Source organism: Apteryx rowi, unplaced genomic scaffold, assembly GCF_003343035.1.
Source record: "Apteryx rowi isolate R43461 unplaced genomic scaffold, aptRow1 scaffold_20, whole genome shotgun sequence".
Taxonomy (NCBI): domain Eukaryota; kingdom Metazoa; phylum Chordata; class Aves; order Apterygiformes; family Apterygidae; genus Apteryx; species Apteryx rowi.
Window position 1 is genome coordinate 5,657,269 of NW_020448308.1, and position 22,602 is coordinate 5,679,870.

The 22,602-nt window shown below is 41.7% G+C and overlaps 1 protein-coding gene across 1 annotated transcript; it reads right to left on the reverse strand.

The window, feature by feature from the left end:
• Positions 1–3,344: 3,344 nt before the first annotated feature.
• Positions 3,345–17,051, reverse strand: LOC112964994 (myeloperoxidase-like). The gene is made up of 11 exons (XM_026063644.1): positions 16,963–17,051; positions 15,631–15,806; positions 13,673–13,796; positions 10,787–10,916; positions 9,933–10,133; positions 9,487–9,802; positions 8,117–8,277; positions 7,445–7,697; positions 5,352–5,522; positions 4,067–4,304; positions 3,345–3,543 (listed from the first exon to the last, which is right to left on the reverse strand). The coding sequence occupies exons 1-11, from the start codon at positions 17,049–17,051 to the stop codon at positions 3,345–3,347; spliced, it is 2,058 nt and encodes a 685-aa protein (XP_025919429.1).
• Positions 17,052–22,602: the final 5,551 nt, after the last annotated feature.

A 22,602-nucleotide genomic window follows, 5' to 3' on the forward strand; every position in this document is an offset into this window, starting at 1 on the left:
TTTTCAATCCAAATGCATTCTGAGATCACTGATTTTTAAATATTGCCTGGTTTTGCTTTGTCTTCTAATGTCCTAAAAGCAACAGCTATGGCAGGCCATGGACAACAGAGCGCTACAAAACAAAACAAAGCAGAAAGCCTGAGATTCAGGCACTTAACTTCAATTTTGCTGTGAGCTGTATTATGATTAAAAAACAAAAATGATGGTATGTGTTTGTATATGGGCCAGGCTCATGTCCATGGCCTGAAAGAGACAGCAGCTCACCATGCTTCCCAAGAAGTCCTGCAAGGATACATCTGGGAAGTGAACGAGGTTCTGTTGGCATGAGAGACTTTGATCCAGTCAGTGCTATCTGGGAAACCAGGCTGCACAGCTAGCGTGCCATGGTATCTTGTGCCACTCTGCAAAAACAGGTTGCAGGTCTCTGGAAGCAGAAGTGCACAGGCACCTACCAGCCCACAAGGCACCAGTTGCAGAAGAGCCAGGCATGTATTCAGGCACATTACTGGAAACAGCCACCACTTGTAAGACTGCTGTTTATTTGGTTTTCCTGGAGTCTTGCCTTCCCTGCCTGGAGGTCCCTGCAGTTTTGACCTGTGGCCCGGCTTATTATGCGGCACATTCTCCACTCTCCATTGCTGAGCCCCAGGCCTTGGCAGTACAGCTGGTCTTCATCGGGCTCCCTGGGTCATGGGTGGGCAGCAGCTCTTTGGCCTTCTTGGAGCACTCTGGGGTGAGATGGGCTTGGCTCACCAGCACATCCCCGTGGCAAAGCCTGCATGCAGGCTCTGTAGCCAGGGGGTGTTACCAGGCTATAATGACTCCTCATCAGAGAGTCACCTACTCCACCAAGAAACTTCAGACTTGAGTCTAGCTTAGGTTGCCACTGCTTGTAACTTAGTCTTGCTCCCATTTCCTGCCCTCCTCTCCAGCTGTGCCAAGGAGAGATGGAAACAATATAATTTGTGCATGTTGGTATTTACTGAATTAATAGTATCTTGGGAGTTATCACTCCAGCCAGTTAATTAATTTTTAATCCTAACATTTGTGAATTACATTATGGCTTGTTTTTTTTATGCTGCTAGGTCTAGCTATGAACCATAGTCAAAGAAGTTCTGGACAGATGTTTAATTCACACCAGAACTGATGCCAAAAGTAGATAAGTGCATACTATGTATTTTACTAATGCCTAGCACACCCAAACACAGTTCACTTTAGGATTTAAATAATAGATGCCTCTAGGCATCAATATGCAGCTGCCATTCTCCAGTGTCTTTAAAGACTGAAATCTCTGTGCTAATTACAAACAGTCCAAACAATTTATGCTCCTGTGCAAAACAAGTTGATAAGGAAAGTTGTGATAATGATTACATGAACTTGCTAATTTCTGAGCAGGTATGAAGGATAAGGAGTTTGATTTAGAATGCTAAATTAGTAATGAAGAGATTGTAAACAAAGATGACATTTAAAGCCTGTTTCATGAGAGCACTGCAGCTTTCAGATTTGCTGCCCCTTCAAAATGGGAAGTAGAAAACTTCTGTCTTGGTTGTTAATCTCTTTGGAGAATCGTAAACTGTACAGCACCTGACTAAGTCTTGCCAACCTCTGAACATTTAGGACAACAGAAAACAAAATGTCACTACCCCTTCTGTCTGAAGAGTTGCACTGCTGGAAGCTTTTGCAAATGAATGAATTAAAAAATCACAGTATACAACAGTAGATGCAGTTTTTAGTTTCTTTCCAGGAAAAGCATGTGCAAGAGGTTCAACTGACAGCAATCAGATTAAGCATGATGCAGGCAGCAGTTTTCCAAGAGCAGTTCAGCACCATTAGGAGTTCCCAACGTTGGTCCGAGGAATAAGATTAGAAACTGTCAATAAAGCAGAAAAGGCTACTGAGAGGCAGAAAGTCTTTCCTGGACATAATATTTCTCCTAACGTTTTTACTTGACTCCACAGCTTAAAACAGTCATTGATCATGGGTATTCAGTTTCCCCGAACACCCAGTACCCAGAGCCAGATACCCAGGTTTGCCTGTTTATCTTTTTAGATCTGAGACACTACAGTGCTTCTAGTCCTTTCAAAAGATAGCTTCAATGACCTAATGCCAGAAAACCCTTTGGACTTGTGCTTTTGGGGGAAATTTCTTGGCACTTGAGAATGTTTAACTTTTAACAGTTTCTGTTTAACACCCTGGGATTTCAACGTTGCTAGGTTATGCAAACACGCTTCAGATCATTTCCAGCCTGGTAGTAAAAAAGGCCACAGCTAGTGGCTCAGAAAATTTCAGTGACCATAAAGTTAAGTAAATAAAACTAATCTGGAAGCATCTGTTGTTTAGAGAGAAGCAACTGGAAGATATTCCTGAAGACTGGGATGGAATGACCAAAATTTAGGGTCTTTACATCAGGTGGGAGCATGTCTTGCTTAAAAGTCAGTCTCTGTCTCAAAAACAGCTAGTCACACTCAATACAGGAACTGCATGGAGATGCTTTCCAGTCTGTGCCTTGCAGAAGGACACAAGTGATCCTAATATACTGTGATAATCTATACATGGTTTGCTAGAAGGAAAAGTTCAGTCAAATCCATTCTGCTCAAGCCAAGCCTGTCTCAGTTCTCCCTTCATCATTTCCATTTGGGAGAGCCTATGCCAAAAATACGTCAGTAGGAGTACAAAGCTAGTTCTAGTTCCTCTTCTCTTCTACATAAACACTGTCTTACTGTCTTTCAGGATGTGGCAGATCATAATCACTGATTGAGTGTAATAGTATTGTGGTGTCAGGCCATACAGTGTCAAAACAATTCGAAATATGTCTTAAGATGCTTTAAAGATTGAGGGAAGGCAAGGTGAGAGTGTGGTCTTGAACCAGCAGAGTTTGACTTTGAAGCAGATATAGACTAATTCTGATAGATCTTTCTTGACAGGAAGACTATCCATGAAGGAATCAAATAGTCTTGAAACAGATTATGCTGACTTGGAATAAAGCACTTTTAGAGGAACACACATTCACAGGGGCCAAAACAGATTGGATTGCCTGGAATTTTTCATCCAGTTGACAAGAAAGAGACAGGCTACTAAGGAATGATGAAAATGATAGATTGCAGAGAGACTAGGCTAGCAGTATGTGAGTGCCTCTGATGGTGTCTGAGATGGGACTAGCAGGGGACACCTCTCTCTGAGCATGGAGTTGAATGGATAGTCAAGGTGTTTTGGGGGGGCAGAGTCACTACAATGACCTTAATTCTTTTATTTCTCTAAATGCCCTGATCTTGTAGGTCATTTCTTATTTTTGACAGGCCTCAAGCAAGGAAAATCCATTGCATACCTTTCATGCCACTCGCAGGCTAATCTTTCCAGGATGAGAGGTTGAGTGTGTTGATCTCATGGCAGTCTACAAAGTTCTCAGGATAAATGCTGACCTTGAACATGTCCCTGGGTATCTTTTTGATACGAGTATTGTCACAAATCACTTTTGACAGTGAGATTTTTCTCAGGGCATGCAGCTGCTGCAGAGTGAAAACTCCTGGTTTCTCCCACCAGAATCTGCAAAGATATTTTCAGAAGCATTTCATAATTGCTTTGAAGGCATTTGGTGCTGGTTATTTGCCAAGATGGAAATCTGGCCAACATCTCCTGCTCAGATCCACCTTGACTCATCAAGCACTAGGTGCACCCATTTGAAAAAAGTGTCTCCAGGGCGATCTGGGCCACCTCTGGATTTTTCCACTCATCTGCAGGGCAGAGAACTCACCTCTTTCTACATAGCCTCACAGAGGACATAGTGACTGATCCTCCCCGTTAGTACCTTGAGACCAAATGTCACCTCAGGCAGGAACAACTTCAGGTTATCCATGGCATGGAGCTGGCACTCCCCAACCATATGGGTCTGTAAGTAGGGGCTGCAAATAGAGCCCGTTGGCAGCTGGGACTAAAATCAAAGTGTGAACCTTGCTGGGAGCACTCACTGACATGTTGGAGGTGGACTGGATCAATGTGTGGCATAAACTATCACCATTTTTTCCCATAGCAAATGCTGTGGAGAAGGTTTGCTCTTAGAACTGCCTACCTGTCCCCATCACGAAGATTTCTGAATTGGGTGCCAATGATGCAAGCCAGGAGAGGTCCAACTCTGCCCTGGGGAACAAAAGGCTCTGTGATTGCCCCAATCCAGAGGTCAATATTGTCTGGTGTCCCATACAGATCTATTAACTTTTTGGCCAGCTTGGAATTGCCTAGCACCTCAGAGAGTTCACCCACATTTTGAGGTTGGGAGAGCCCACAGAAGCGCCTCCAGGCATTGTAACCTGCAAAAGCAGAATGGCAACTGATCAGGACCCTTGTCTTCCCACTGTCTGCCTAGACTCAGGAGCTTAACACACATCTTTGCTCATAAGCAATGCCTGCTTCATCCCATGTCATTAAAGAATCTGGGAGACAGTATTTTCCAGGTGGACACAGTCACAAAACATGATGTTTTCAAAGGTTCTTTTTGTATGCACACACTAAACTAACAATTTGATTTGTCTTTACACAACATTGAGGATTCAGCACATTGTAAAGGTTAAAACTATCTGATGGTGAGACTGAGTGCACCAGTTCATGTGATTTTGTGGGAATTAAATTTCTAGGATCAAAATCCTAGAAAATAGTACTATTTGCTTGTGCTTAACCCAAGAGCACCAGTTCCTCTCCAAGACCCAGTGGTAATCACACCTGCGGGCAAAGACATAAAACAAGCCTTGATGGGCCAAGATGCTCTGCCTAACTTGTGTGAAGGTTGAACTTGGTTTCTTGGGCCTGTTTCTTCAATTTAGAGCTCTCTGGCATCTTTTGTGTAGGTTATATCTAAATTCTGCCAGGTTTTTCTGTGTATTTACTCTAGGTTACAGTTTTTCTGATTCATCCCAGAATGCCAAATTCATATCTAGGCCTTTCTGATACCATGTTTTGATTAATATATATTTTTTCCCCTTCACAAATGCAGTCTCCTCTGAAATAACTATTTCAAATACTTCAGCAAAGATCATTTTACAAATGCATCACTTAAACTCCATGTGCTTTTGCTTTGCAATACACCACTGCTTCCCCCCTTCTTTAATACATCAGGCCAGCTATCATCTTTTCTTTCCAAGCCCTTTGTCCTCTTCTTAAATCCCTCAGAAAAAGACCTTTATAATACAGAGAGCTCTTCTTCCCAGAACCTAACTGTCCACTGATCTTTCCTCCTCAAATCAGGGTGCTGCCTCTTCCCATTGGTAGGAAAAAAAACTTAGCACACTCTTGAAGCTACCTTAAATAGCTGAGGAAAAAGGAGTACTGTCCACAGGAAGCGTGAACTTGTATCTCTTTACCTGGAAGACCATGATCTCTTCCCCGTTGCAAGTTCAGAGCTGCTAGATCCAAACCTATTATCGCTGTCTGTTCAAAAAGGTGATCCTGGAGTTCCTCAACGAGCAGTTGACTCTGTTTCATCAGCTTTGCATGATCAACCATCATTCCTCGTATGAGTGGGTCAATGCCACCTGTGTTTGTTGCAAATCAAGAAAAGACACAGACTTTTTGTACCTAATTCTAGCTTTGATGGTCCCTTTTGTGCAGCTGAAACAGTGCTGCAGTAAATGTCCTTTCTACTTTAGGCAGTGTGGATTTCACCTAGTCCAGCCAAACGAGACTAAACCACCTTCAGCTTAGACCTTTTGGAAGGATGACTATAGAGTAACTCTAATGATCATTTGATCTCAAGTGAAATTTCCAGGAAGGGCAACAGATACAGTAGTAGCAACACCTTCTGGGCACTGAATCCAGTCCCTTGCTTTTACAGGCAGAATCCCTTTCATCTACTCATCAAGTCCACCTTCAAACTAGGAGCAGAGTTTCCACCACAAGACTCCAACAGAAAACTGTTACACGCTCTCCTTCCTGGTTCAGACAGCAATGCCTAATTCCCACCCTAAATCTTAGGATGATAGCAGAATTAAGGTTGGAAAGGTTCTCTGAAGTCCCTGCTCCAACCCCCTGCTAGAGCAGGACTAGTTTCAAAACTAGAACAGGTTGATTAGGGGTTTGTTCAGTCAAGTTTTGAATTTGCCTGAGGATGGAGATCCCACCAGGTCTTTCAGCGCTTGTCCCAGAGACTCTTTTTCTTCCGTCTGATAGGAATTTCCTTTGATGTAGCTTGTGTCTGTTCCCTCTCTGTACACCTCAGAGAAGAGTTTGGCTCCATCTTATCTATAAACCCCCTCATTAGCCAGGTAGACTGCAATCAGATTCCCCCTCTCTCCCCTCCACCCACCCTGCAGCTGTCCCTTCTCCAGGTTTAAACCCACTTCTTGTTTCCCAGACCCCTAGGTCCCTTTCTGCAGAGCTACTCCTTAGCCAGTCAGTCCCCAGTGTCTACTGATGCATGGGGTTCAGGTCCAGGTTTATGTTTTGCAATTATTTTGTTCGGAATTAGCTATTAATTGACAATTATTTATTAATACTTTAAATGCAATGGTGACATCAGCTCATCTCTTTTTGGCTATGTTGTTTTCACAGCCATTAAGAAGACAGAATTACTAAAACAAAGCAAAACTGGAAGCATGTGTATATTTTGGTGTGTTTTCCAGAACTAGTTAGACTATTTATTTTGGAAGAGACAACATTTGTCTCCCTTGGTAAGAATCATGACTGCAGATGTCAGTTATGTAAGCAGTGTGTCTAAAATCTCTTTGGAGTTATGAAGAGAGATGGCCACCACTAGAAAGCAATTATCCTGTCTTAGCTCAGTTAGACTGGGTGAGTCACCTTCTGGCAGTGCCTATTAATTACACAGCAATATAAAATAACTAGTTTAGACTAACCTAAATTTTGATTAACTGACATTTGGTGCCTTGAGGCTGATGCTTCCAAGAATAACGTGAGCAATTGCACTAAGTTTGCGCCGATGTACAATGCACACACTGTCAGGTCTCATTGAATTGAGACAGGCAGCAGCCTGAGAAATACCTTCGCTCTGCTGTGTTTTTCAGTTATTTACTGGCGTGTTCAGAAGATGGATGCAATTATCATTGCCACTAAAGTGGCTCTCTCTGAGAAGTTTGTGCTTGAGGACGTTCAGCAGTTGGAGCATAACAACACATGACTTTTGGCAGGACTTCTTTGCCTGGGTACAATGCAGCGCCAATGTTACTAGGCTGTGTTTGGAGACAATTCTGCTTGTATCTGCAGGACTCTGTCCTGTTGTCCCACGTTTAGCAGACCACTAATTTGACTGCCTCCCCTTGGATAGACATGCCATGAGCATCTTCCAAGCTGAATGGCACCGTAATTTGGGTGACACCAATTAAATAAATGGAGCTGAAGAAGTTTTTGGTGTCTAGGTCTGCATGTCTTACCAGCTAACTACCACCTGAACATCTGCTTCAGGACTAGAGCAGGACTGCTGGCTGCCACATGTTCTTACCTTCCATTATAATTCTCCAGGAAGCGCAAAAAGTTAAATGAAGAGGAACATGAGAGAGTGAACCTAAAGGTTGAAAATTGTCATCTAAACGGGATACAAAAGGCTGTACTGAAGTATGACCAAACCGGAAAGCCAGGGAAAAAACATTTGCCACTGCAGGATCCACAGTCTCATTGTAGCCACTGTATAGAGGAATCCACTTTCTAATCTCCTCTGCAAGCAGAAGTGGAAGATAGTCTCTGTATGTTATTATCTGAAAGAGCATGTAAGCAGAGCTTGTGGTCAGTAGTTATAGCAGAAATGACATCAAAAGTCCAAATGCAGAACATGAATGTGAAGGGTAAAATAAGTAATAAAAAATGCTGAAAGGCAGCCATTTGCATCTGAGCAAGAGGAGGAGGACTTTCTATGCTTTCCATCCTGACTATTACTACAGAAGGTGACAAGAAGAACTGCTGAGTTGGAACATCCTAACATCTGCTGAACAAAATACACATGGATTTCACAAAAGCCCTTGGCAAGTGTACCATCTCCATCGGACCGTCTTTTTTCAGAAGCTTTTTGACTGCCTTAAAGAACTCTAACAGTTCTACAAAGCATGATTTTCCTCCTTTTCTGAGAGAAAAATAGTGCTAAGCATATGGATGATAAACAATGAGCAGTGACCAGTACCTGGGTCATAGCACCTATGATCTTTCGAGTCTCCTGGTAAAGCTTTTCTCCATCCCAGTGAGGATTTAATTTCCTCAGCTCTGTAACCAGGCGATTGTGTTCTCTTAGAAAGACAGTGTGCAAAGCAGAAAGTCCCAGGTTTTCAGCTACCCGTATATCACCTACAAATGAAAATATCTTAGGAATTTTGTAAACTGTTTTTTATTTCAATAGCAGATTTTTATGTCAGAACAGACAAGTAACATCTGATAGCATGACTGGTATTAAGGCTTGTGGCTAAGCTGCCTAGTGGTCATCACAAGGTCTGGTTTAACACACTGTACAAAACCATTAATGCCAGATATTTGTTTCCAGCACAGACAGACCATTCTCCCTCTCCAAACCATTTAGCTCTTATGGAGAAGGCGTTTTTGCCAATTTAAAATGTATTGCACATTTTCATGAGTCAGCTGTTTCTCATTTTGTGAAAATCTAATGCCTGCCTTCCTTATGCACATCAAGGCTTTTAAGGATATTCCTTTGTATCAGCAGTGTAAAATTTTGGTTTTGAAAATTTGTCCCAGTTCACCCAAGTTATAAATGCCTTTGAGAGATCTGTGAATGCACTTTTAGTACAGATGCTGGACAGAAAGCTGGATGGCATGCAGTGAAGTCTCTCTGACAGAGGAGGATGGAAGAAACACTGAGCATCTGCTCATTCAGCAAGGAGTTTTTCTCCCACACATGGAATAAGACAATAATGTGCAATAGGATATACACTCTATATTCTTATGATTGACTTTGCAAACTTCACATTTCTAATAATTTTTTTAATGTTTTGCTTATGCTGGAGCACTTCTCATTTTAAAAAACTCTCTGTTCTGAATGTAAATTTGTTTAAATTTCAGACTGAAATTTCTAGACTTATCTTCTGAAGTAAGTTGAGTATTTTCAACTATTAAAAATGTAGAATGTAGTACTAGGGATAGTTAACTGTACTGATAAAAAGCTATTAACAGTTAGTATTGAGTTGAAAACTGAATGGTGAATTCTAGGTAGGTGAGAAAATCACTTAGAAGTTTTAAATAATGGTTTTTTTTCTATGGAAAATTTCTTCTATTTCTGGAAAGAACTTTTAAAGGGTGGATGACTTCCTATAACCTTTTTGGAAAATTAAAAAAATTTGTTTTTATGTTCAGTTCAACAATTCTTGTTCAATTCTTGTTCTATTTAATTTTCTCTATCCTTTACCTTACACAATGTCTTCCAATGACTCATACAAATATAATGAGTTATCAGTCACTTGACCATAATGATCTTTTTTGACTTTATAGGCCAGAGAAAGATTTTTGTTGTTCACATCAGAAAACTGCACCACAGACGTGTCTTACCTGCTTTAAAACAGGGGATGTTCATGCTCTTGTTTGTGAACACACAAACACTTTTTGTTTTATTCTCAAAGGGCAATAATTCCAACCCTGCATCAGTAAAATTCTGGTTCACAGCCATCAAACCCAGTTGGTTTGTCTGATTTCGAATACTCTTTGCCACAGACTGTTCACTACCATACACCATGCTGGCATCAAGGAATGAGCTGACTGCATTGATCTGCTCTCGAATAAATATCCTGGGATTGCACACTGAAGCTGACTGGATGAACGGCATACAAGAATTTGATCTCTGCATCCGTGGGTCATCGGGGGGGAACTAAAGCAAACAAACATAAGCAATGCCTGAGAGAAAGTGGTGAGCTGTTATTTTTTAGCAAGTTTTAAGGCGTTTTAAGGTATTTGGGGGTGTTTTAAGGTAGCATGGAGTGGAATGAAGGTCATGATACCTTAATTGGGAAGCAAGGGGACTTGAAGGCACAATCAGTCTCACAGTGAAGCTCCTGGTTCACTCCTGCGCTACTGAAAGGGGCTAAATCCATATCGTGGTTGACCCACTGGCCCCAGTGCATGAAAACAAGAGAAAGCTCTCGATCGTGAGTGATGTTACTGTTGGCTGTTCGAGCAATTTCATTTGACACTTTTCGAACCTGCAGAAAACCAAAATGAAAATGTGTTTGACTATCTTTACCAGGATGAATTTATCTCTCAGTAGAAGACCTCCTGTGAGACCATGGACAAGACTATCTTAAATAGGCTCATAAGAGTTACCTTTGGCATTAAATAGACCTACACTGTGCCCCAGCTCTGTCAAAACTGGTGTAATGAATAGCCTCCAGCCCTTTGGCTGCTCCATCTTGACTCCACGCCTGGCAATCACTCAGCTAAGCCAAGTTTCGGAAGAGGCCTTTATTGTGCCTGAAAACTCATGTGTGTGCACGCATCCAGAAAGTCAGGAAGACAGCTGAGAAACACATGCATCTTATTGTTTATATAAAAAATCCTGCTATGTCTGAGCATGATCTGCATAAAACCTGGGGAGGTGCGTTTTAAAAGATGTTATGATATTGCCCATATTTTGCTTAGTGAAGTACTTGCAACATTTTTGCACAGCTCTGTCTCTGACAAACACATCAGCCAAAGCCACAGATCAACTGTAGAAAACAAGCTCCAAGTCAGTAACTGAGATCAGAGAAAAGTATCAACCAGTTTGCATTCCGGATGCTGTCGTTGTTTCATTTCTAACGGATGCAATAAGGGCAGTTTTCACTGTTATTATTTGGGCAAAAATAATGGTTCTTACCAGAGGGAGCGGAAATCCATTGTAAAGCTTTCCTTCGCTTACTCCTCTGGGAACAGACACTCCATCTTCATATTCTGCAGGTAGCCAGCGAGCAAATGCGTGATTGGAAGCTCCAAAATGAGAATGCTTTCTGGAATATTGGAAAAAGAAACACAAACACCTGTATTATTTCACAAATGAAAAGGTTTGTAGATGCAAATGTTTTGCAATCCTTTAAATCATGTTTGATTCCTACATAACAGAGGTGATGGCTGCGTTTTGTCCAGAAAACACTGAGAAAGTCATACCAAGATTATTACTGTAAATAAAAATCAACTTTTCTGAGGTTAAAAAAAGAGTCCTCATGTGACTATATTAATTTTATTTGTATTTTAAATCTTTGTTTCTTATCATATCTGTTTCCAGGGCTTCCCCACACAGATTCACAGAAGTGCTGTTTGGAAGGGACCTCTGGGGTCTGTTGTCCAGCCTTACAGCAGGACTGTCACCAATGATTAGGGTGGCCAAGGCTTTGTCCAGCTGAGGCCTGAAAACCTCCAAGGATGGAGATCTCCTACCTCTGTGGGGACCTGTCACAAGGCTGTCCCTTCAGGATTTTTTTTTCCCACGTCCCACACGAACCTCTCAAACTACAGCCTTTGACTGTTTCCCCTTATTATATTGTTTCATGCTACTGAAAAGACTTTGACTCCATCGTTTTGTAACTACCCTTCAAACAGATGAGGCAGCAACTACATCTCCCTTCAGCCTCTTCTTCACTGCCAAACTAAACAAGCCCAGCTCCCTCCACACCTCCTCAGATGCCACATGCTCCAGGTCTTGGAGCACCTTGGAAGCCTGCTTCTGAGCCTTCTTCATTTTTTCCACATCCCTCTTGAACTCAGGGATCCAAAATTGGACCCTCAACTGTTGGTCATGTTCATTCTGATATAATTTGCTCATTTGCAATGTGAGTGCACCCTTCAACACATCTGCATGCCTACCAGTTTTGAAGGCAGGTTTCTTCAGATGACTTTGGATAATAGTGTTAGTCCTGGTTTGAGACTTGAAGCAGAAGCACTAAGAGCAAATTCCCAGTAGGCAACTATGAAACATCAGAAGTTTTCCCCAAACATCCTCTGAAATCACTTAGTCAATAAACTCAAAGTTAACTTCAGTAAACTAAGCAAACTTGAAAGGCAGTAGTTTATTATGTATTTCTACACTATTCTAAATTCTAAAAAATGTCATCAGTTAACTCAGTAACACTTGTTCAGAAAAAAAGTATTGCTGGTTGAGCTAATGATCTATGGCATATAAAGGGATGCACGTACACAAGCTCTCTGGGGGAAAACAGTTACTGAATATCAGCTGCTGCATAGCAATTCTCTGTATATAAGCTCTTACATCAATAAATGCTGGATAATACCTGCCCATATTAAAAGAAAGGGGTGCCATGCTCACAGTTTATAGCAGTGTGCTGTGAAATAAAAGAGTACCCTAGAACAATTAGCACACTGTAGCTGAAGCAATTCCACTGAATATTAAGAGCGCAGGAACACCACAATTCTTGTTTTGATTGGTATGACTGTCCTTACAGACAGATTTTTACAAAATATTTAGGCACTAACTCATGGTGTGCTTCTCAGGCTGAGTGAGATCCTTGTAGAAATGTTTAAGTTTCACAGAACTGCCTTCCTTCTGAGTGCAAGGTTGTCTCTGGCAGCTAGGTGAATTAGGAAGGCTGAGGACAACCCTAATCTAAGCCTAAGTAACAGCATGGACATTGTTGCCCTTGTGGGTGCTGAAGGTCCTGGGGACCATGGGCAAAAGTATAGACTAACTAAAAAAACGTGCAAAGTGAGTGTGAGCTTCCTGCATTTGTGATGTAGGGTTGTGCTCTGTACATGCATTTGGTTTCATACCAGTTACACATTGGATACAACCCCACTCAAATCTGGGGTCTGGGATGCCACACAAGGCAACAAATCTGTCAAAGAACAGGAAAGCAGTCCTTGATTTCCAGGTATCAGACTAGAAATTTTGTCATCTTCTGGTCAAAAAAAAAAAAAGCTAAAGAGCAAATAAGCAAATAAATGTATAATCCCAGGTTCAAAGCAGGAGTGAGGGTATGCCCAAAAAGCTGAAGAACTCTTTTTTTTTTTCAGCTCACAGAATCACACTAGCCAGAGCTAGAAAAGCCAAGAATAAAAGTCTTCATTCACTTCCCATCCTTATACATCACAACAAAGTTTGTATTTGGGTAGCTACACAAATATGTTGAGAACTATAAATATACTTTCATTTGCATTATGCAACATATGAACAAGGCACCAAACCTAGACTTATGTGCCATGATGTTTAGTGAGTACAATAAACATGGATTATTTATATTCACAATGTCCAGGAGACCTACGCTTTTAAAAATCTTGCTCACGTATTCAGTCCAAGACATCTGAAATTTGACTGTCAATGCACTCAACAGATTCAAAGAATGGTGTCTGCCTGAACCTGGGCTAAATAATCCTATCCGCATCAAAGAAGAAAGAGAAGTGATTTTCTGAGGTCTCAAGATGAGTTAAGAGGCTGAGTTGGAATCACTTTCTGACTGCCACAGTCCCAATATCTACTTTCCTCTTCTTTTCATCTCCACCACCCCAAGAAGTAGCTTCCCTTCAGCCTAAGCAGCACATAGAGAGCAGTGGGCTCAAATTTGAAATTTCATGGAAAAGACATCTTTTTCATGCCAGGCAATAGGCAGAAATGAAGCAACTGTACAGGCATCACTGAAATGAGCAAGTCCTTCTTGCTGCTCTGTTGAAAGAAACTTATGCAGATGACCTAAAGGCATCTATCCTGAGTCAATACACAGACTGGAGACTCTCTTTGTCCACAGACAAATCCTACCTGTTGTTGCACTCTCCAGTGATGGTCCGATAATTGCTATCCTCTTCACATTTAATGGAACGAATCTGGTAGTAACAGCCTGTTTCTTTGAATATCATTTCCTTCTGTTGTCTATCTAGTAGGTCTGCAAGAGGAACCAATAACAAAGTTTCTCTTTTCCATCTCTCAGCAACATGAGAAACTTGGCATGGAAAACAGAGCAGGTCTATGCTGAATAAGTCAACCACAAAATCCCACAAGAAAATACTAATTTGGGGGAGATTTAAAACATCTAATGACAGTTCAGTACCTTTTCTCTGAAAATGGTGCATAAATGGAGAAGGTTCATGCACTAACTCTGGGTGTCTAGAGTTGACAGCTTCTCTGAGAACACCCAGGGCTTTTTACACTGACGGAATTCAGAACATGATTCATCTGACCAAATGTAGGCATCTACCTTAGGGTGACTAGGTCTCCACTTGTCCCTCTTTTGTTACAGATATTTGTTACCCAGCATATAATGATTTAAGAGCATATACACAGAAAGTGACTCTGCACCAGCTGATATTCAGTAACTGGTTTCCCCAGAATAATTTGTGTCTCTGTGCCCCTCTACTTGCCATAGACCATTAGCTCAACCAGAATTACTCTTGGAATACCTAAGTCTACCCTTGTCAGCCACAATCCATGGAGAGTCCAGTGGGTGGTTCATCCTCTCCTCAGGCAGATCCCAAGGAATATGGGATAAAACACCTCCAACAAGTGCCTTTTCCTCTCTATGAAAATTCTGTTCAACCTAAAACCTAGCCCTCATGCAGCTAACTTCAGCTGAGACAAATCACCTCCAAGAAAAAATGGTGATGTGGAGATTTGAGAAACAATGAGAAGAGTAGGCAGACACTGAGTTTTAGGAGCGAGGGACAATGCCACAGGGCTCAGCTCTTAATGAAGCCTTGCACAGGAACTGCTTTGCACTGGCAAATTATCGATGCTAGCTGGGTAGACAAGGACGCTACTGCTGCCTATTATATGGAAGAGCTGCATTCCAGTCTGTGCTCCAGTAGATGAGCATTGAGCCCAGCATGTCCTGGTGGCTGATACGCACTCCTGAGAAGTGACAGAATTTAGCTCTAATCATGAAGGTCATGTGTTAGTTGTTTTAACTCCTCTAACAACTGATCTATCAGGAAGAAGACAAGGTGTGCCGTCAGCACCACAGGAATGATTTGGAGAGCCCATTTTGATTGATATCTCAGAAACATTCAGGCAAAATAGATGAGAAATCTCTAATCTGTGAATCCCTTCTGTTCATTAGCACTGTCAGGATTTGGGCATCTAGAGTCATGCTAAATTGTGAGCTGAGTCAGAACTGTGGAGGTATAGCATCTGGATTTGAATTGTTAATTTGGTGCCTAAACCCCTTTGTGGATCAGCTCTAATCTCTGAGCAAGGGAAGCTGGTATGGCATGGAACAGTCTTGCAGGAGAATAATGGGGAGCACCATCACCAGCAATATTTTACACTAAACTGGAAAAAAAATCGGGAGCTCTCAGAACGATACACCCTGGACAGCTGGGCATGAGGACCAGAAGTCAAAGGTGGGCTTCTATTCCCAGGGGCAGGAGTCTCCCAGCACTCAACGCATTTTGCCCCAGATTTAGCTCACTTATTGTTAGCACCCCTGTTATTATCCTTCTCACCCTAGGCTGTTTTTATAGTCAAAGGTATGAGAAAGGCACTGCCAAAGAAGATGATTAAAATAGGAGGTAGCTTGGGTCTGCCTCTGGACATGCTTTATCTTTCTACCACTTGCAAGGTCTGGTCACCTGGGGCCTTAAAGTCAAGTGGAAACACCTTTATTGTGAAGGGTTTTATCACCATTTATTTGAATCATGGCAGAGCTGCCTTCTGACTTTCTTTCTGTGATAGCTTTTCTGCTATTAGCTGTATGCAAGATATTTTGGTCTAAAGCACATTACCTGTAACGTTCAAACCCCCTTTCCCACACAGCTGGAGCTTCCTTTTCAGTAGTTTCAAAGTAGTTTCCAAATAATCAGCAGCACGGACTGCAGATCTGGTTCTTCCTACTGGCTCTTTTAAGTGCTTCAGGAAATCTGCTGGTGTGGCATCCTTTTCCTCTAGTTTTCTCTTTGAGCTAAACATAAAAGAGTCCCATTAAGCACCATCTTCAAAATCAGACCTGGTCTGTTGTGCTGGGCTGGGTCATGTTCATGTACACAATATCACTATTCTGCTCACCTATAACAAGCTGGCTACTCATCAAGTTTACACATGTCCAATTCTTAGCTGAATTTTGGCAAACAAATGATTGTGATCCCTTATTTTCAGTTTGCATTATGTTCTCGTCACAATAAATTTTGGTAAATTATGTGTAAAGCTGGAACAATATATGAAAAAAATGATTTATTCAGTGACTGGATAACTTTTTACATTTAATATGTCACAAGATACAGTCTATGAACAGAGAGACAGTCTTGGTCATGTTGTCTCTCTTTCTGGCCCCATGGATCTTTATTGCACAATGAAACACCTTCCATAGGGTGAACAGAGAGATGCTCCTCTCCAAAACAGGCTGCTGCCTGGATTCAACCTTTTGGGGCAATAAACAGAGGGATACCTAGTTTCTGAGTTCCACCAAAGCTTATTTGTTACAGGGTATTCATCTGCACAGCTCTCTCATGACTCTGCTCCTTTTGGAGAAAGACAGAACTTCAGCACCCAGGAGAGAGCTCAACATGTATTGGCCTACTCATACCACTACGGACTACAAAGAGAGTGCATGTAACAGTGGTGTAAGTGGTGCTGGGTGCTGCAGGGTGATGAAGGGTGGTCCTGAGGCTGAGAGAGGGCACTAGAGGCCAGGAAGGCTGAGCAGAAGAATCTGTCTGACTACCTCAAAGAGACCCCTTGAACAAAGGTGTCTCCATAATGAATATGCATTAGGAACTAGAAGAAATTTATTTTCTCTTATTTCTTTGTAATGTTAAGCCCCTCATGCAAATTGGACTCACCTTTCTCGGGCACGTAAGTATGCTGCATTTACCAGCTGTCTGGCTTCACTAATGCTGCTCAAGAGAGATGAGTCTGATAGCATCTTTGAGTACCCTACTCAAAAAAGAAAAGAGCAGGACATAAAGACACTTTGAGATGTACATCAGGAGCTAAAGGAGCACATTTTTTCATACATCATGCTTTGAATATCTTGGACAAATTTTGAAGCACTTAAAACCAAGGCTAAACTTAGACCGAGTATCTGGGTACTATTTAGATTCATTATCTTGATGACTTACATCTTTCCCACAGGGCTAATTCTGCCTAGTTGTCCTTCTCCCTTCGCTTCTTCTGCATAAAGCTCTTGTACCAGGATCTTTGTACTCATCCTTGCAAGCCTCTTTTAGGAAGGAAATTAATGTGTAGGGATGTCTGAGCTGATGTCTGCCTTTGCTGGAGCTTTTTACCTTCCCATTTCAAGCTTACATGTGGCTGCTACACTGAGCAAAGCAGGTTAGAGGCAATCCCATTACATTATCCCAGATGAGGCAAAAATGTGTAGTATGAAGCTGTAGCTGGAGACCACAGGAAGCTTTCCTGACTTAACTTTAAATGCAGACAGCTCGGCTAGTCCTTGGCCTTTCTGGGCACTCCAGGCACCACCTAGCTGTGCTCAGGTACACATCCAAAATAGCTCAGACAAATCATACCCTCAGGCATCTCCCCCTCTTCACTGGGAGGCCACGCTGAGTGTGGCATCTACATTGCAGATGCCCAACGGAGGCAAGATGAACCTCAAGCTAGATGTGCTGAAGCTCACGACAGGCAATGACTCTGCTTTGTCCACACTAGGTTCGTCTCAGAACCTTGCTCCCACTGCACCAACCTGTTGACCAGATGACAGAGGGGCAGAAACAGGTTACTGGGAGGGCAGCTGCCAGGTTAGTATGGCAGGAGCAGCAAAACATATCCTCCAGTTGCCATCAAAGCAACAATATGTAACACAAGGAATGGCAGTGAAGAATGGGAGAAGAGGACAGGGTGAAGGAGCTCCAGCAGCAGTAACAGGAAGTGCAACAAGGAACTGAGCAAACAAATGACACAAAAGATCTTGCAAAACTGAAATTACCTTTGAGAGCTCCAAAACGCAATAAAAATTGGCCGACAGGTTCATAAAGATAATGGGAACTGAATGGGTACAAGAGGCTACATGGATACACACAGAGAGTGATTGGACAAGCCCTGGCTCCTAAAAAAATAGCTGAAAACTAGTTAGAGAAAAATGGATAAAAGTGAGAAAAGAAGACAGGCATTATCTATCAGGTCCCCTTAGTGTTCATCTAGTTGTTTCCCTGACAGATGCCTTTGTGTGAAAGGACAGGCAAATTTTGCTGCAGCTGGGATTTAAAAATAATCAGCAATTGTTTCACTTGGGTGTAACTGAACTAATAAGGCCTGATCATGCATGATATGACCCTAACATTGAGCTCTGGCATCCTGGAGGAAAGGCCGTTCTCCCCAGGACTGGGTTCTAAGAGCACACGAGACCACAAGTCTGCCAGAGTTTTTGGGTGGGTTTGGCAATAATGTTTTTTAAATGCATATGACAACAGGGTTTGTGAACTCTAGTGCTAGGTCTTATTACAACAAAATTTAGTACAGAGAAAATTCAGATCTGCCTGGGAAGAGGACAAAGGCATTTGTAACATCCCTTTCTCACACGTGTACAGGTGTCTCAGTGGGGCCTAACTTTCTATTCAGCCACTCATTGGCTTTCATGATTTCAGTACATCCCACATGGTCCTCCTGAGGCCCTTAGGCATGGGTCACTGGGTTCCTCTGCAAGGTGCTGTTACCCTCACTTGCTCAGTCTTCTGCCTGCAGCTGATTCCAAGGTTCCTGCCCCCAGCTTGTCCCACCTCAGCCCCTGGCTTGATTACTGGCCTGGGGTGCTCTGAACCCACAAACATGACTTTGAGGGTCTTGGAGCCCTTTGCTGCCAGAATAAAACTCTGGATTAGATGGTGTTGCAACAGCTACATCCTGTCCTACAGTTCTCCCAAAGCAGAGAAAACTGCTGGTCATCCTCCTTTTGGTTCACTGTATGGTGATCAGACCTTCAGCATAGTTACACAACCCAACCCATTGCTTCTGCATTAAGGCTATACATTATGCTAAAGTGTACCCTTGTACATGTTTGCAATGTACAACCATGGCATGTTCATGTCTGTGCATGAATTGTTTGAAAGAGTATCTCAAGCAAAAATTGCTGCTTGCTTTCTAATTTGATTTTCTCTAGCTTCCCCTTCCAGGCACCATCCTGTCCCATCTACTGCAAGTGAAGGCTTGTAGTTGTGACCTTTATTCTGGAGCATGCTGCGAGTTAGAAGAGATGAGTTTGGAACTAAGCATGTAAAGGGCCACCTGGTTCCTTGAACCTAGTCTCTTTTTATGTCAGGTGCCACCTGCACAAGGTCCTTTTTACAGTCTCCATTCTGAAGATAGTAAAGTTAGTTGTGTGAAATTTCCACTTATAATTATCCACTTATAATTATTTGATTTTGAAGTTACTGAATTTTAAGTTCTTGGGCCAAAATGTGCATGAACACAATGCATGTAAGTTGGATATTAATAGTGAGATAAAACAGTTCATCTCTTCCTATGAAAAAGCATAGAAGAAAACAATCTTGCAAATGCTAGCATTTTCTTTGAAGAGTCAGACTATAACTGAGACATGGAAAAAAAGACCTGAATGTGACAAAAGAACCATCCTTCTCCCCATTAACTTTGTTCTCAGAAATGAACTGCACACTTCTGCTGAAACTTTCAAAGAAGTTTCTGTAGAAAACTTCTGTGGAAAAGAGAAGAGATTACTTTTACTTATTGTATAAGTAATCCCACTGAGGAGCACAATGCTTCTCAGGTGTGAAAATAGTGGAAACCTCATTTTCAAAATACATAGGAAAATAGAATGTCATATGTCTACAGAACACAGAACAACTTGTTTCTGATAGGGCAATGGATTGTGTGACAGTCATATATAATGTGGGAGATGAGAAGTAAACGCAATGAGATGATATGACAGTGAAGCCCTGTGGGAACATCCTGATCCTAGATTCACCTATCCACTGATACTGGGAACCCTCCCCACAATTATATGGGTAAATACCAATATCCTTATATCTCACCCATTCACACCTTCATAATGCATGGCCCTACATGACAGTCATTTTGATCCAGAATGTCCTGAAGCCACTTTGCCTGTGATATGGTACTTTCAGTGCACCCATATTGGATAGGACTCGTTGCATATTTTCACGTTGACCTGATATTATATTGTTTGATGTAGTTACCAAAAATCCGCTGAAAGTTACAGGACCGTAAATGATCATATAGTAGTAGTTTGTCATCCATTTCACAGATCTGACTTGCATGGTTATGGGAGGTTTTGAAGGGATTATTTTTTGCCCTTCTTTTTGAAGATATTCTTCCTCGAAGAAGGGACATACACTTAGAACATGCCTAGAAGAAGCGAAATACATGACCTGTGACTCAGTCTGCCTGTCATAAAATGATAATCATGCCCTTTGAAGACCAAATATAGACAAGTTTCTTGGGCATTGATTTCATTTTTGGTGAGGAAGTCTACAGGATATTTCAAATTTGTACTTGAACTATATCTAACTAAGAACTCGGACTGCGTTCTGGCCCAAATCCTCCACACAGTATTACACCCTTTTAATCACAGCAGCAGCAGCAGCAGCAGGAGAAATGGAATCTTACTATTTAATGAGGAGTCCAATGCCCCGACTAGGCACAAGGTGATGATGGATCCTAAGAGAGTAATTCTTGGTTTTATCCCTAGAGAGAAACACAACAGAAGTCTTCTCAATTAGCTGTAACTGAATGGGCAGGCTTTCACCAAAGCATCAAAAGAGAGTGACTGTTCCTGTTTGGTTTGAATATTTCTTTCAGAATCTATGAAAAAAATACAGACTGCCTCTGATCATGTTTGTAGCTTGGCTGAAGAAGCTGTAAGTGTTGGTAGGACATGGGCCGTACCTGTGATGTGGGGCATTCAGTAAATTGAACAAAATAACTGCCAAGGAGGAGGTAGCCAAATACAGTTCAGCCTTCAGCAATGAAGACTGTCAGGCAGGTGGACTGGAAGAGGGCAGCATCCTGGTATACTGAATGGTAAGGAGGGTCCGTGGCAGGTGGCTAGCATAAAGAAGATTAGACTCAATATGTCCACTGTCATCCTGTCCCCTCTGCCCCCTTCTTTATATTCTTATTGATATGCTGAGCAAAACAAGCTGCTAAGACTAGCACAGGTCCTCCAGCCTTTGATCTCCTTCTTTAGTCTTCTTCATGATCCCTGATATTTGTCACTAATCTTCTTCACACCAACACCAGAACTGTGTATCATTTGATCGTTCGTTCGTTCTATCGAACACTCGCTCAATCGTTCTATATACAGAGGCAGAGTACCTTCCCTGAAAGGAGACAACTGGAAAGTTACAATTAGATATATTTAAAGTCATTTAGTCAATATTTTAATTGACTCAGATTACAATAGGAAATACTGACAAAGTTTGGAAGAACTAATGAACTACATACAGTGGGGCAGGTTATCTTTTATTTGCAATCTGTGGAAACTTTTGAACCATATTTTCAGGAATTTAAGGCTGCTTATTCCTAGCAATCTTTTACTGCAGGGTATCACCACATGAGACAGAAAAGCTCTCTTCTCTCACTTCTTAAAATAAATGTATTTCATGTATGGCTGGAGAATAAGGAAGGATGAAGGAGCACCAGCTCCTAGAGCTCTACTCTGTCTCCTCATCTCCTTGGGCTTATCCAAAGAACACACCAATACCCACACCAGAAATATCAAAGCATTTAAATACAGAAATAAAATTAAAAAGCACTGATCTCACCTGCCATGTCTGCAGAGCTGGTAGGGCATTTGGAATAAGGCGGCCTTTTATAGCATCTGCATTTAGCTCAGGGCAGAAATTAGCTGAGTCTGGTTTGGGCGTGACCAAAAGAGGAGAACTTGGGACAAGACTGAGCCAAGAGGAAATAGTTGTTTTACTTTCCTGGACTAAGCAGAAAGGTGTGCACTGCTCCATTCCTTATGGTAAGGGTTGACTTCCTTTTTGACAAATCAGTAAAAAAGACAAAGTAAAAAAAAAACAAGTAAAAAGTAAAAAAAAAAACAGGAATAAAGGCACACATTTCTCTTCTGCAAGGTAAAAGAGATCGTCTTAATGCTATTATTGCAAAAGATGATAATGGAATTTGTCTTCTTTTTCCCTTTTCCGTGACATGTCTGTTGGTTTGGAAAATGTGCCACATGCCAGCATTGCTTCTGTGAGGCATACCGAGGTCCAAATATGGTAGGTCTGAATGAGGGAACTGTGGGCTGCAGGCAATTTCTGTAAGTTCAGAATAACCGACGTGAACTGTAGACCATGGGCATGCAGAAGAAAGATATATTTGTTCATCAGAGAGCAACACAAAACTGTAAGTGGTAATCTGCTATTGAAATTCATAGATTTGGTAGGATTGAATAGATATGATGTTTATAAAGGATAAAAATTGAAAATTTCAACCTGACTTTAAAAGGACGTAGTTAGATAAATGCCATTCGAGGCACCCACAAAAATTTGCCAGGAAAACCAAAGCTGTCTCTGAACTAAAATTGGTTAGCTAAATCACTGTTAAATCATTGTGAATGCCAAAGACCAGACAAAGAACCAGGCAATTGTATGAAGCAGACTAGAGCTGTCTCCAGTCAAATCAAATGTATATTAATACAGACAACAAGTTACCTCAGTGCAAACAAGAATAGGTCAGAAGGACAGAATGGGATATTTCATCCTGAAATATCTGGAAAAGGCCAAGATGTTGGGTTGGTCAAGTAGTTGAGCATG